General features: G+C 33.1%; 1 protein-coding gene across 1 annotated transcript; it reads right to left on the reverse strand.

Annotated features, from left to right (window-relative positions):
- Window positions 1-3,856: 3,856 nt before the first annotated feature.
- Window positions 3,857-16,526, reverse strand: KLRK1 (killer cell lectin like receptor K1). Its single transcript, XM_090275431.1, has 8 exons — window positions 16,443-16,526; window positions 15,442-15,545; window positions 14,018-14,125; window positions 11,162-11,257; window positions 10,912-10,947; window positions 10,108-10,259; window positions 9,711-9,814; window positions 3,857-4,229 (listed from the first exon to the last, which is right to left on the reverse strand). Exons 2-8 carry the CDS (start codon window positions 15,500-15,502, stop codon window positions 4,112-4,114), a joined length of 675 nt encoding a protein of 224 aa, XP_090131557.1. The 5' UTR covers window positions 15,503-15,545; window positions 16,443-16,526; the 3' UTR covers window positions 3,857-4,111.
- Between the last annotated feature and the right edge of the window lie 425 nt (window positions 16,527-16,951).

Raw genomic sequence — 16,951 nt, forward strand, 5'->3', positions numbered from 1 at the left:
CTAAGGCGGTTTGACGCTGTAGTCAACACCGGCAACTCCTGCGGCGCACCTGAAGCCAAGCTGTATTGACTCGTCTTTCCCTTGGACCCTTCAGCTGCGAAGAGAGGGGGGGTCTGCTGCATGGGCAACAGCAGACCCTCCATATCACCCTGCCCAGGCTCTGTAGCTTCAGCTTCACTGGAGAGGACACTCCAGCGTCATCGCAAGATGTCGATTCAACACGGGAGGAGACAGATACCGTGTCACTCCCGAGTCGGACTGCACAGCCATTCTCGGCAGTGCAGATAGACTCTTAAGAAGCTACACCATCGTCTCTCGAGACGGACGGCTGCCGACGACGACGGATATCGAATCATTCATTTGTGGGCTATAAAACTGAAAGCAACATGTGAACAAACAAGAAAAAAAAAAGCCATAGATGTAGACAATAGTATAGTAGTTACCAGAAGGAAGGGGTTCAGGGTAGTAAAGGGTAAAAGGGGTCAGTATGTGACAGGGAAAGATTTGACTTTGAGTGTTAGGCTTACAATACAATGTATAGATAACGTATTATAAAACTGTACACTTGAAACTGATGTAATTTTATTAACCAATGTCGCCCTAATAGAGTTAATTAAAGAATAAAAAAGAGGAAACACTGAAACTTTTCCAGGATAATTTTTTACTTTATTTAAGAACAATATTTATTTACTTAAAAATATGTATCTTTAAATTGTTAAATCCCATATAAAATTTTGTAGTAAATATACCACCAATTAAAATTAAACATACTAAATAAGCAGGACTCAAATATATGACAAGTAGTTAATGACATGATATGAAGAAAGATGAAAAGAAAAAATAAGAAAACATAAAAGGTGAAAGATTTAATAAGTCTCTAATGATATTTAAATTTAATTGATGGAAGAAATTGATAAATTCCTGTAAACATACAATCTCTCAAAACTGAATCAAGAAGAAATAGAAAATCTGAACAGATTGATTACAACTAATAATATTGAAGCAATACCCCAAAAAACTTCTAATGACTGAGTCCATCAAATACTTCAAAATCTTATTTTTTGATTTTTTTTACAATACAAAACAATTTAATTGCCAAATAGACTAATATCAGGTATTGGAGAGGAGTGGGAGCAACTGTAATCTTCATATATTACTGTGAAAATACAAAATGATACATCTTTGGGAAAGTTTGGCAATTTTTTCTTTAAGTTAAGCATATAACCCAACCATCTCACTGCTTGATATCCACCCATACGTCTACATAAAGACTTGTGCACAAATGTCTACGAACTGGTGAATAAACAAATTAAGGCATACCCATGCAAAGGAATATTACTCGGCAAAAAAATATGAGGAGCTACTAATAAATGCAACAACGTGAATCTCAAAATCACCACTCTGAGTTAAAATAGGCCAGATACAAGAAACTATTACCAATGTGATTACATTTATATGAAATTCTAAGAGTCAAAACTTTCATCATTAGACAAAAAGCAGATCAGAGACCGCCCTAGAGGAGAAGGGGTTAAGGACTGACTGCAAAGAGGCAAGTGTTCCAAAACTTCATTGGAGTGGTGGGCACTTAACTATATACATAGAACAAAAGAGATAATGCACTTGAAATGGTTCGGTTTTATTGTATGTAAATTATAGCTCAATGAAGTTGTTTTTTTAAAAAAAGTTGTGGGTTAATTAGATCTGCAGGTTTACTAGCTGTGTGACATTAACCAGTTTTCATTTCTTCACATGTACACTGATACACATTTTAAACCATTTCTTTATCCTACTGCAGTTATTAGGATTACGCATGATTCTTATCTTTAATAGAAAAGTGTCATGTAGTTATCTCTACTGCTGCTTGTCCTGTCTCACAAGGTTGCTGTGAAATACCACGAGATAACTACTGAGAAAGTGCTTGGGCGACTCTGAAGTGGTATTACACAGCCACATAGTAGACTTCACATTGCTAAAAAATAGACACGAAAGTGTTTTTTCACATGACTTGAGACCGTTGAAAACTTGAGTATCCCCAAGTAAATCCTTGTCCAGAAACAGAGCCTACACGATGGTCACCTTTTCAAGACCCTGTTTGAACCTGCTTTCTACTGACCCCTGATCTACTACATGGCTCAGTGCAGTACGATATAGACTACACTTGCATTTTTCAACAGGAAAACACCAAAAAAATGTTTAAAGAAAGCCACTAGATAAGGATGACAAGACATTTATTTCCCAGTGGAAAAGACCAAAACCTAGAAAACTGTTTTTGAGCATTTTTCAAAGAGAATCGCAAATGAGATTTTTCTTCCTGTGACATCAGTTAAATTTCTTTCCATTTACTTGTTTAGTTTCACAGGTCTTACTGAATATTTTACTAATGTGACCTGCGTTAGCAAGAGTGGGGGAATAATTTTAACATCAAAACTTTTTGAACCAGTGTAGTAGTCATTTCACGTTTTCACCTGTGGCAAATTTTAACAGATTCTCATTTTTTCCTACTACCACTTGCACAGCTGGGTTCTCCACTATCCTAGCAGGTATGAGTGTATGTGACATTAAGCCTAGCTACGTACACAAGTTTCCACACCGCAACAAGTACGAAGGCTGTTCTGAAAAACATAATCTCTTCTTCAAACGCTGTCTGGCAACTAAATTTTTACCTTGAATTCATATTTATAACCATATCAAGTATGAAGATTTTAAAGTTTTTCTACCAGCATCAGGTATAGGAACCAAAAATGAACAAAGCCTGTCATATCACAAAATATTTTGCTATCATTTTCAATTTTTAAAGACCCCTTTTAGTAACAGTTCTAGGGGAATGATTCTATGCTCACTACTACAGCCACACTTCATTTGATTCGGTCCTGCTTCAGTCTGGTCAGTAGTAACCATAATCTCTTAGGTTTCCCATTTTTTCCTTTGATAACGTTGAGGCTGTGGCCTCCCGTAACTGCACGCCTCCAATTTTAGCTTCCAAGAAACCTGAGCACTCAAGGTGGGCCCCGCGCGTCCCTACGGGGCGTGCCAGACCCATTCCTATAGCTGAGGAGCTTCTGGAACAGCGTAGGACCATGCTGGCCACCGACAAGCCAGGGTCGCTACCCAGGGTGCTTGCTAGGCCCCCGCTCCTAGAGCCGCCCCGCCACCCCCATGGGCGCCTCCCCAAACTTTAAATAAAATTAAGGCATGACATGAAGCTTCATACTGAACACAAGCTTTTGGTATTTTTCTGGAGTCTTTTCTCTGTTTCATTATCATGACATATGACCCACAGAGGGCAGAGAGTAAACGTGACCCTCAGAGAATGAGCGTCTTAGCAAGTCTGGAAAACAACAGCTTGGAAATGTTTGTAAAGATCAAGAGAATTTAAAGACTCTTCATGACTTTAAAGTGGTCACGGAGGACTCTTGAAACTGCTGCACATATGGAAGGATTATTCCAATTGCCAAGGATTCTGTTACCCTAATGATTTGCCCAGATTTGTACTCATTCTACAGGTTTTGACTCAGATGGCTCCCTACTCCAGAAGTCTTATAAAGCCTCCCTAAACTTAATTCTGTATTTCCTTATTTGTAGCAGTCAGTGCCATATTCTTATTATAAAGAATTCAAATTTTTGCCAAATTTCTCACTTGCTCTATAAAATTAGTGGTGGCCTTTTGAAAAGTTAAGGGTGTTTTTATTGATTTTTCAACTTTAGAAAAATTTCAAAAATAGCCAAAGTAACAAATCCTCATAAGCTATATTTAATTTTTAAATGTATTGTGTTTGAAAAGTTTGAAAAGTCTTATTAGTTTAATATTTGTGAATATTTAATAAAAGTATAGTTTAAAATTTAGTTCAACCATAGGTATTATCAACAGTTTATTAAACTTGAAAGTAATTTGTTCATAACTCAATACTTTTAAAATTATACAAAACATGTTACAAAAGACAAAATCTTTAATTGTTAACCTTTGTTTGCTGCTGATCGTGGTTTGTGGCACGTCAGATGAAAAAAATAATAAATATTGGTAGAATTTTCTTCTGGATGTTTTCTTCATGGTGAATACAGAGAATGATTCTTTTAGTTTTGAATCCTTTATATTTTATAAGCAATAAGCTATTTATACAGTTTTCTGCATGCAGATGTATGTGTATGGAGTCGAACAGTTTTCTGTGTAACCTTTAAAATTTGAGCCATAAACTGCACAGGTTCCATTCTCCATTTCAATCAATGTTAGTCTATAATAGAGAAAAGGACAAATTACATTTATGACCTCATTAATGCAGAAGAACAAAAATGGCATAATATTTATTTAAATATAGGTAATGAAATAATATTATGTAAAGAGATTTAGGACTATGCCTGGTCTTTGTTAATTTACAGATTAGCAAAATATGGTTAATTCCAATAATAAAAGTGAAAATGTGTTTTATTACAAATCTTGTGTTACTATTCTTACACATTGGAAATAAATCAATTTAGAAAGCCTGGGATCTTTTTATATGTGCACCCAAGTGAAATAAAAGCTTTTAGAATGTCTTTAAAGCAAATATTAAGTTAGAAATAAATTCAATGTTTTGTGAAAAATATACAATATCCTTCAGATATATGCAATTTTACTTGGTAAGAAATATTTTTTAATTATAAAATCCTCTCATATATACACACATACATGTATGTGTATATGTTTAGCCAATTCATGTAGAGTTAGTTATATGTGTATATCCATTTTACTATGGGATCTTGAGTATTTTATACTTACATGATTAATGTAATAAATAATGATTTGGTTTTTGTCAGGGACATGCAGGAAAGATAAGGCTGAGGAAAAATTGATGATGCTACTACAATATGAAATTACACTAAAAAGTGACTATGATCTGACATATATATATATATATATATACATATATATATGGGACTGATTCTGTCTATACAGAAACAGCTAGCCACTATAATGAGGAAAAATAAAAATATTTTTGTAACAGCTCTTAGTTGTTTTATCTATGCACATCAGAACCTCATTTTTTCTAATATCATTGTTTTTATGCATTTATTCAACTTCTGTGTTTGTTTTCCCATACCACTCATCACTTTTCTGCTAGAGTACTGATTACATGGTATTTTACTTAATTGTTCATAATTGTATTTCAAACTGAAGTGTGAAGCTCTTGAAGGAGCTTTGTTCTATTCACCTCTGTCATTGTCTCTGCATAGTTTCTGAAAATTAAGTAGCACTCAACCAATATTTATTACATGCATGAACAGAAATTTAGCATGCTAGTTGATTAGCTTTTAAAAAATAAACTTTTGCACTTGCAGAGTGGAAAAAACGAGATAACATGATACAAAATCTTGTTTGTATTCTTAGAGAACAAATTCTATTTTTTTTTTCAAAACAAATTCTCAAGCCATGCATAAATGAGGTCATCCCAGATCAATCCTAAGGTATACAGGGGCATATATAGCATCTCAGAAGAGAAACTCTAGTCTGGACCATAGAACCAATCTTATTCAATGTAATTAGCTTTACACAAAGTATGCTTTTGATCAAGTGGAATTAGACATTAATACCATAAAGGTCTCTGAGAAATTTCCAAATGTTGAAAACTAAAAATTCTGAAAATTTCATGGATCAAAGAACAATGCAAAAAGGAATTTAGAAACTATTTTGAACTGAATGAAAATAAGTATCTCACAATATGTGGGGATGTGCTAAATCATCTTACATATTAATAGCATGAATGTTTCAATTGGAAAAAAGGAAGGTTTCATATTAATATATTAGTCTTTACCATAAGAAACTAGAGACAGATGGTAGATAAAGAACAGAGCAAAAATCAATGAAATAGAAAACTGAAAAATGAATGGTAAATTAGCACAGAAAAGACGCTTAGATCATTAGTCATTAAGAATATGCAAATTCAAACCACACTGAGATACTACTACACGCAACAGAATGGCTAACATTTAAGAGATTGATCGTAAAATGTACTGACCAAGATGCTGAGCAACTGGTAGTCTCACACACTGCCAGTGGGATTGCAAAATTGCACAAACCCTTTGGATAATAGTTTCACAGATGCTTAAAAAGTTAAACATATACTTATTATATGATGCAGCTATTCCACTCCTTGGTATTTATGTAAGAAAAAGGAGAGCCTATGCTCATTTAAAGCTTGCACACATATATTCACAGCAAGTAGCATTTTTTCTTTTTAAATCACTTTTATTTTTCAATTACAGTTGATATACACTATTATATTAGTTTCAGCTGTACACCCAGTGATTACTTATGGAACTTACTAAGTGAATACAGATAAGTCTCATACCCATCTGACACCATAAACAGTTATTAGAATATTATTGACTATATGACCTATGCTGTACTTCACATCCCCATGACTATTCTATAGCAACGAATTTGTATTTCTTAATCCCTTCACCTTTTTCATCCATAATTCTTACCCCCTCCTTCATCTGGGAACCCTTAAAATGTTCTCTGTACCTACAAGCCTATTTCTTCTGCTTTTTTGTTTACTTTGTTTTTTAGATTCAACTGTTGATAGATATGTATTTATTGTCATTTTATTGTTCATATTTTTAAAATAATTTTTAAAGAGGACCCTTTATCATTTCATGTAATATTGGCATAGTGGTAATGAACTCCTTTAGCTTTTTCTTCTTTGGAAGTCACTTTATCTGTTCTTTGATTTTAAATGATAGCTTTGCTGGGTAATCTTGGTTATAGGTACTTGCTTTTATCACTTTGAATATTTCTTGCCAATCCCTTCTGGTCTGCAAAATTTCTGTTGAGAAACCAGCTGACAGTCTTATGGGAATTTTCTTGTAGGTAACTAACTCCTCTTCTCTTCTTGCTTTTAAGATTTTCTCTTTGTCTTTAATATTTGTTATTTTAATTATGATGTGTCTTGCTGTGGGCTTCTTTGGGTTCATCTTGTTTGAGACTGTCTATGGTTCCTGAACTTGTATGTCTGGTTTCTTCACCAGGTGAGGGAAGTTTTCTGTCATTATTTTTTCAAATATGTTTTCAATTTTTGCTCTCTCTTTTCTTTATCTGGCACCCCCATGATGTGAATGTTGGTGCACTTGAAGTTGCCCAAGAGGTTACTTATACAGTCTTTATTGTTTTTTATTCTTTTTTCTTTTTGCTGTCCTGATTAAGTGTTTTTTGCTTCGTTATGTTCCAAATCACTAATTTGATTCTCAGCCTCATCTACAGTACTGTTGATTCCCTTGTAACTTATCCTTTATTTCAGTTAGTGTGTCCTTTATTTCTGATTGGTTCTTGTTTATGGTTTCTATGAGCTTTTTCTTGCTGCTGAAGTTCTCACTAAATTACTTGAGCATTCTTATAATCATTGTTTTGAACTCTGTATTTGGTAGTTTGCTTGCCTCCACTCTATTTAGTTTTCTTTTGGGGGATTTTTCTACTGCTCTTTTTTGGCAGACTTGTTTCTTTGTCTCTGCATTTTGGCTGCTTCCCTATGTTTGTTTTTATGTATTAGGTTAGAGCTGCTATGTGTCCTGCACTTGGTAGAGTGGCATTATGTAGCAGGTGTCCTGTAGAGCTTAGAAGTGCAGCCTCTCCAGTCACCCAACCTGGGTGCTGCAGGTGCACCCATTTGTGGGCTGTGTGCACTATCCTGTTGTAGCTGAGCCTTGATTGCTATTGGCTTCACTGGGAGGGACTGACCCCCAGGTATGTCAGCTGGGAGGACTGACTGTGACTACAGCAGAGGAGCTGTTGTGCTGGAGTCAACCATACAGAGCAGACTTGTTTCAGTGGGACTTTGTGCTCATCAAGTTTTCCCTTGAGTGTGAGGCTCATGGTGGTAGAGTTATAATCCCATGTGATCTGAACCTGTCCATGTGTGCACTGGCTCTGGGGTCTTCCAAAGGTGTGAGGTCAGCCACCACCTGTGCGCTGCCTGGGACCACCTACACAAGCCACAGAACAATCTGCAGATGGCTGCTACATGAGCTGGGCTTAGAGGTGACCAGGAAACTCCATGCTGTGAACCAAGGCCAGCTGCCACTGATGCTGGGCCTGGAACCACTTAGCAAGAGTTACAGGTTATGCTGAGGCCAGATGTTGCTTGTTTCACAGATTTTTGGAAAGTCACTGAGAAATTTTAGGAAAGTCTGAAGCATGAGCCAAGACAGGCCATGCATATGGAAAAGCCACTGGAACCAGCTTTGGTGGGTTCACAAATTTGTTGGGGAGGAGTCTCACAGACTCACTAGGGGCTGGGCAAACAGTGTGAGCCAGGTTGATGGAGACTCAGATATGGTACCTGGCTGCTGGCTCTATCAAGGGCTCAACATGGAAACAAAAGCCTCTGCCAGCACTTCTGTCTGAGAGGAAGCTGCCCCCTCCCCCAAGCTCTCCCAGCGCCAGACCCTAGTTCTTCCCTGTATGTCTCTGGTGCCTTTCAAGCTACTGCCCTAGCTCTGGAACTCAGAGGGAGTGAGTCAGAGTAAGCTCGTGCATAGACCCTTTAAGAGGAAAGCCTGGGAATTCCGCGACCCTCTGTCTCACTCAGCCACAAACTCCACTGGTTTTTACAGCTAGAAGTTTTAGGGAATTCTCTTCCTGGCACTGGAAACTTGAGCCAGAGGGGACAGGTGTGGGGCTGGGACCCCATGCTCCTCCGGGGGGAACCTCCACAACTGAAATATCCCTCCCAATTTTTATCTGATACTCATAGGTGTGATATCAGCCCATTCTGTGTTCTGCCCTTCCTATCAGCCAAAATATAGCTTCTTCTTTAAATCCCTAGTTGTAGGACTTCCAATCAGACAAATTTCAGGTGGTTCTGAATGATGGTTATTTTGTAGTTTCATTGTAATGTTGATATGGTGGTTGGAGGATATGAGTACTGTGTTTACCTATGCCACCATCTTGACCAGAAGACCTCTGCAGTAGCTTTATTTTTAATAATCAAAACTGAAAACTACCTAATATCCATCAATATATGAAAGGAGAAACATAACTGAGCAACACCTATAAATGAAAAAGCTCTCAGGCATAAAAAGAAGTAAGCTCTTTATACATGCTATGAGGTGGCTAATCTCAAAATAATATACTGAGTAACAAAGCCAGACATAAAAACAGTACACAACTCAGAACTCCTTTATGTTATTCTGTAATTACAAACTAATCTATAGTGACAGAAAGTAGATTAGTTGCCTGGAGATAAAAAGTGGTAGTAGGAGGGACATGAAGGAGGGATTATAAAGGTGCAAAGAGAACATTTTGCAGGTGATAAATATGTTAATTATCCTGATGGTATTAATGGTTTTGTGGCTGTATACATTCATCAAAATTTATCACAACTGCACACTTTAAATATGTGCACTTTAGTGAATGTCGATTATGTCTCAACAACTCTGGTAATACCAACATTAAAGAATATATGTGATACTTAACCTCTTTATCTTAGACTCCTCATCGGCAACATGAGCATGGTATTAGGCATATCTTGCACAGTACATAGCAAACAATTAATGTAACTCATTATTATGGGTGTTAGCTGTTCTCCACAATGTACTAAATCTAGTGCCTAGGAGTTTTTGGCTGACTCTATTAGCATATGGGAATGTCCTGACACTGTGTGAAGGAAAATGTGATAAAGTGATCACAGGAATACTTTAGAGACAAATCTACAAGGAGAGACCCCTTGGAATGGACTTACTGATTGTGAGAGAGAATGGAGCCATCTTCCCACTGCCAGGATCCATTTGTTGGATTTTGAACCAGTCCCATCCAATGATAGGACTTCACCAAGTTAAAGAAATCCTGTTTGAAATCACAAAGTCAGTACTCAGAATTTTAGTAAAGACAAAACCATAATAACTTAATCATTTTCCCAACACTTGGGGAAAATGCATTCTGTTGTCTGGCATAATTCTAACTTAAACAACACATACATAATACTTAAAATGTTAATGCTTTGTTATTTTTAATGCAGAAGGGTTTGGAATTGGTATAATCGAAGGCTGGTGTCTCTATTATATTTCAGGTTCATATTCCTGAGAATTTCCCCATATGTTGGACTAAATATAGGAAGATGAATTAAAGCAATACTTAACCTGATCCTCTTTGCTGTATATCTTCAGGAGGCTGGAATTTTGAAAACTACAAGATGCTTGGCTCTGAAACCAGGTTTTTCTCTCACTAAAAAATTGGTAGCAGTTGTTTCTATAACATATCCAGTTTTTAGGACATGGGCCACAGTAATTTTCTAGAAAGAAAGAATATATTATTAATTTTGCACATGTCTGAATATGATAGTAAATTTTTTTTCTGGACAGGTTAAATAGTTTTTTTTTATTTTTTATTCCAGGTCTAAAATTCCAAAGATTAAACCATTATGGTCATACCCAATGACCTAACTCTACATATTTATAGATTAATAGATATGCCAAAACTGTACTTTCTACTTTTTTACAAGGACTCCCTCATTGTAAAATATATAATTAAATTTTTAAAAGTTACAGTCAATTGTGGACAAGAATTATTTTCCTATATACTTTATTTTTTATTAAACATATTGGGGTGACATTCATTGGTTATTAAGATTATATAAATTTCAAGTGTACATTTCTGTGATACAAGATCTGTTTTACACACTTTCTTGGTATCAGCACTGATACATACTCAACCCCCATATACATGGATATATGCAGTTGGTGCTTCAAGGGGAAGGGTGTGGGGAAACTGGAGGAGATTAAGCACAGAACATATATGCATAGCCCATGGACACAGACAGTGATGCTTGGGGGAGGGCTGGTAGAGGAGAGTCAAGGGGGGTGGGGGAAATGGAGGATATTTGTAATAGTTTCAACAATTAAAAAATGAAATAATAATAATAATGTCAGAAAACTTTCTCTTACCATTCAAAGAAGTTGGAGCTGCTTGATTGAATGATGCTATTAAAATAATCATAATTATTAGAAGGTTTTGTGTTGCTGTAACATAGTCTGAGCAAATTTAAAAAATTGTTGACAAGATTCTAGACTAATAGTGAAAATATAAAGAAACATTCATTATTGTTAGTTTATGTTTCTATGCTTCTGAATGTTAATCGAATTAATGCATTACAATTGTTAGATCAACAATGTGATCTACTCTGTTATCACTTACAGTTTATGATTATGGTGGCACTGCAGATCATTACCATTACAATGAAACGGAGTCCCATAGCTACAGCAATGGACCGAGCAAGAAAAAATGGAGATGCTGCAACGAAATAAGAGAATAATGAGAAAAAGAATAAAGGGTCCTGATATCCTTATGTTTAATATAAACATTAGAGTGATTTTTATGTGGGGGTGATAACAATGCTTTTTTCTCAATTATTTTTCTCAGAACAGGTAAAATAAGTACTTTGTAAGTGATTTAAAATAAGACTATAAAAATGTAATATTACCTCCTATTCCTCTCTACAGTTCCCAGTTCATCTTTAGAATAAATTGTGATTATCATTTTTTAAAAACGTTCATGAAGATAAAATAATAAATACAAACAGTTCCTCTTAACCCCCTCTTAAAAACATATTTAAGAAAATAAAAAATATTCTCTAGTACTTTTTATGTAAGAAGTATCCTAGTGAATTTTTTCACCATGTCTTGTAGTTGTCAAATTTTTCTAAATAGCTGCTTGAATTCTGTTTTATTGCTATATGGACAAACTTTCATTATTGACAGACTTTTAATGTCTTTTTCAATGTATATTTACTTTTTTTCTTTGTTTTTCTTAGTAGATATAATAATACAAGTAATATTTTATACACATCAGTGCATATTTTTAAGTACTTCTCTGGAAGAAATTCCCCAAAAGGTAAATACAGAGTCAAAGAGCATTTGCTTTTCAAATTTTTGTGATTGAAAATTTCAAGCAAAAAGACTATACAATTTACATACTACCAAATATAAAAAAGTCTTCTTGCTTACACTTTCCTCATCATTAAATATTATTCACATTTTAAATGTATAAATCTGATAACCAATATTATTATTTTAATTTTAACTTTATTTTTCTTGTTATAAATAAATAACAAAAGATTAATTATTTTTTGCTGTGGCTAAGTCATATTTTTATTTATTTCTTTGAGACATCTCTTATTTGTACTAAGTAATTGGTTTTATTCTCACTTTTAGTTTGAGACTATTAGTTTTCTTGCCATATGTTTTGCAAATACTCATCTCAGATATCATTTTTGTTCTAACTTTATTTATGATACATTGAGGGTGCTGAAATGGATAATTCTTGACTTGCTCAAACTATTATGCTTTTTTTGATATAAATAAAACTGCTTTCACTAGTCTGCATTTATAAAATAAATTATACTTATGTTCCATCATAACATATAATTTCCTTTTTTATTTTGGTCTATTTAGTATTTGTGTGTGCATGTGTGTTTATGTGTGTGTAATAAGTGAGGTAGAAACTCAAATTTATAATTTTTCTTTCTTTTCCAAATTATCACTCAATTTTTCTAACGTTATCTGGCAAATAAATCAGTCACTCATATGAAATCCTACCTTTAGCATATAGTACATTCTTATAAGTGTTTGCACTTATTCTTTAATCTGTTTTTCCATTCAAACTATATGTAAAATATCCTTACTTTTATAATATGTTTGAGTATTTACAGTGCCCATAATATAATATTACACTCATTTCCAAAATATTTTAGCTATCTTTATTATACCTTTATAATGCCTTACAAACTTTAAAATTAGCTTTTCAAGAACCTGCTATATTTAAAACATAGTATCTTGGTCTTTTAATAGAATACCATTAAATGTACAAATATAGAGAAAAATTTACATCTTTGAAGTGTTTTTTATCCTTGAATAGTTTCTTTTTCCAGTATGTATGTCTTATGTTCATTAGTACAACTTTAAAGTAATAAATTTATTTCTAGTATTTTTAATTAAAACATTTATTTCTGATTTTTGGCCTTATATATATGGCATTTTCCTTTTATTACATTTTTCTCATATTTGTAGTTTTGTAGACAGTTGATTTTTACATCTTATTTTCAATTATAAGATATTCATATTGTCTGTCATTTTGGGGATGAAGTTTTGAAGGTTTCAATATTTTGAGTCATATGTTTTTGCTAGCAATATTAATTTCACCATTTTATTCTAGGTTCAGATCATTTGCTTTTTTTCTTTTCTTAGTTGTCCACATTGGCTAGCACCCTCAAAACAACCAATACTAATCAACAATAATGATAAAAATTCTTGCCTTTTTCTAACTAAAATGAAAATACTGTTAGCATTTATCAATAAGCATAATGATAGCTTCAGAACGTATATCTTAAAGGCAGTATTTATATTTTAGGGGCTTCGAAAATTAAATTCTTTTAAATTAAGAATTCATATTGATTTACATCCAAAACCTTTTCAACATTAAGCATATGATATACAATCTTTGATTATTAGATCTGATTAATTTTCATGTCTATAATTAACTCATGAAAGTGAGGCTATTTGATATTCATTTATTTTTTAACATATAATCAAAATTTATAGGTGAGTGCAATCTGTTGTTTTCCTTTTTGTGTAAACTTTTTCAGGCTTCACTTTCAATCATATTTTATAACTTGATAAAGAACAGATAGTATATCTTCTTAACTACACAGAAGCCTTTCTGTGAATAGCAGTCATTGCTGTAATAGTGTTTAAAAGCATAACACTGAAGGATATTTTGTATATCTTTTCTCTTCTGTTTATTTACTCTTCCTTACAGCCAGCTGTTCAGTGATTCCTTAGAAACTGCAGTCTGAATTGTCATTACTATGATAATCTCATCATTTTTAAAGCATGAAAATGTCTTAAACTCAACAATTCCTTCTCACTTTATTATATTACATCAGAGTTATTTCTCCTTTTCTCATGTTGGTAAAATTAAACTGGTTGCTTATCAGTGATCATCACATAGTTTTCAATTTTTCACCTCAAGATGATGAATGAACATATTACTTACAGTTTTCTCCATGTGTGTTAGTGATTAATGTAGGTCTTTTCATTTGCCATGGTGTAGAAGTAGCTTGATTTACGAAATCAAATTTATTATTGTGGGATTCATTCATCTCTGGAGAAAAACAATTCAGGCCAATATGAGTTGTGACCTTTCTGCTAGTTGGATCATTAATTTTTAAGCTTTAACTTGCCATTTCTATCCTTTACCTTTTAAAGTATAACAAGTTACTTTTGTTTTATATTATTTCATTACTATAATTTTTACACTGTGTAGTATAAATAAAATTATATTTATCCTATAACAAAATATCTTAGCAAAATCTTTTGCACTGTTAACATGAGTTAATTTTAAACACATAGTTATATATAACATTAAAATAAAGACACTGTATAGTGAAAAGGCAGGGCTTTAGGGAATTAGACATGTGTTTAATTTACAGAGCCACATTTACTAAATTGATAACATCACGAATGGCACAAAAATAAAATAGAAAGAGACAAATAAAGGAACAAAAGATATCAATACAATGTGGCATGGCTATTTTTAAAAGTGAAATAAAATAATATGCACTTAGTATCAATGATGTCAATCACATAGTAAACACTTAGTAAAGGCTAGTGTGACTAATTTTCTTCATAGTGAAGGACATACAAAGAGTAAAATAATATAGTCTATAAATTGAAGATAAAAACAAAGAACCTTGTATCTGACCAACAAGTAAAAATTATTTTGCTCTTTTCTCAAAACAGTAAAAAGTATTAAATATGTAAAAGCCTTATATAACTGAAATACTAATATGAATTACTTTTATACCTAAAATTAAACTAAAACGTTGTACATACATATATAATTTAATTATTAAATACATGAAGAAGGTAGATGTTATGTTATGAATGAAGAAATTGAATTTGAGAAGTGGCCAATGTTGTATTGCTTATTTAGAATAATGCAGCCACTGAGTAATTTATAATGCTTTTAGTTTAAGAAACCCTTTCAAATACATGAGATTTTATTCAAATAGCACAGAAACCCACTAAGATAAATATCACGTTTTATACCTCTATGTCACAGAAAAATAAAAGCTCAGGTACACAGATGCTCTGGATACCAAGGATCTTAAACTAGAGACTGATAAAAGTTTAATTACAATTCAATTCTTCTAAATCCAAATTATGATTCTGTCACTACTTCAGACTGCATCAAATTGTGAGAGAGTTTACTTTAGGTAGTTAGTAAAGGAGAAAACGCTTTCAAGTTTTTAAAGACTTGATTTAAATATAACAGTAACATAATGTTATATGAATATAAAATGAACATAAATCAATCAGAATAAATCGCTTTTTTATGCTTTATATGCTTGTATCAAATTCTGGGCATACTGAAATTATACACAGGCCCAACTTCACATTTATGTGAATAGTACATACCCATGTTGCGATGAGACCACCGATCACGGACCAGCTCCATCATGTAATTATGATTTCTCATCTACCACAGGAATAAATCCAAAGTCTTCATTTTACAAAGGTTCCTAAATAAGATAAAATCACTCATTTCCTTTGTTTTCTTTCCATATAGTAAGATGATATATTTTGATTGGAAAGTGAGAATACAGAAAAATTTCCCCCACGCATAATTTTAAAAGGAATTAATAAAAATGAGAATTTATATAAAGTCAGGTAAATTAATTTCTAAAATTTATCTTGGTTATAAAACTGTAAAAATATATAATGAGTTTTTAAATTCACCTACATTAAGATACTTAATGAAAAAAGGATTTTGTCACTGATATTGAATGATAACACACATAACTTTCTATTTATACTTGTTTTATTTAGTTTGGTGGTAATTTGTTCCAACATATCATTTACAAAAATAATCATATTTGTTTATATAGTAACACCTTACAATGTCTAACAGAGCTCTCAGAAAAAAAATCTATTTAATAAATATATGTAGTGTTTAGATTTTAAAATAAAATCTGTTTCTGATTTAAACACAATAGTTGAAAACAACAGATATAATATGCTTTATTTTGTAAGTAAAGTTGTGTATTACATAGAGTAACTGCCTTGCACAAAATTCATAAAGGTGAGAGTTCAAATTGAAATTCAATTTTTTATTCCCAAATGTAAAGATTCATTCTTCAAGTTTTATTTAGAGACAAGGCTTCATCTTACAGCAACATCATAACTCCTGATTCTTTAATAAATTTATTTTAATTATCTATCATTGAATAAAATGAGAAAGAGTACCCTTCAGAATAAGCATTCCTTGTCTACAGTAATTCTATTCAAACACTCAAGAAACAATTAGAATTACTTTGTTGCATAAATATTTTTAGAAACTTTTGAGGTTCAAACCTCAAGAATTCCTCATTGCTTGAATAATAGCTCTTAGAAACACATAAACACAGAGAGACACACACCTGATCACAGAAGAAACGTCCTGCTGCTTCATGTGAAAAATTTAGGCATATCTTGAGCTCCCAATTTAGAACTGAACTAGATGTCCAATCAATTTTGATCTCTGAGAAAAACATGATGAATGTTTTTCTAACCTCATTTTTCTATTGGTAAAAACAAGCCACAGTACTTCCTTCTTCCTCCTCACTACACAGATCATTTTGCTAAGTGGAGAAATAAATGTTAGGTCCTAACATCATCTTATGACTTTAAAATGATGAATTCAGAGACAAAAAGTGTGCCAGAGTTTTGAGAAACAAATGGTTAAATTATATAATCTCCTTCTGAATCAAAAGTAAAAAAGTTTAGCATAACCCCATCCCCATATTCTTATTGGCTGACATTGAGATCCTGCCTGGTGATTGTCTTTGTCATTTACTAAGGTAGGTGCTCAGTGTATTAAGGGATGGAGACATTTTCTATAAAAGTTCTTGTATGTGCATTTCAGGTGCCCCCTGGGAAGAACCTGTAG

Source organism: Furipterus horrens, unplaced genomic scaffold (genome assembly GCF_987537825.1).
Source record: "Furipterus horrens unplaced genomic scaffold, mFurHor1.1.pri manual_scaffold_4, whole genome shotgun sequence".
Classification (NCBI taxonomy): Eukaryota; Metazoa; Chordata; class Mammalia; order Chiroptera; family Furipteridae; genus Furipterus; species Furipterus horrens.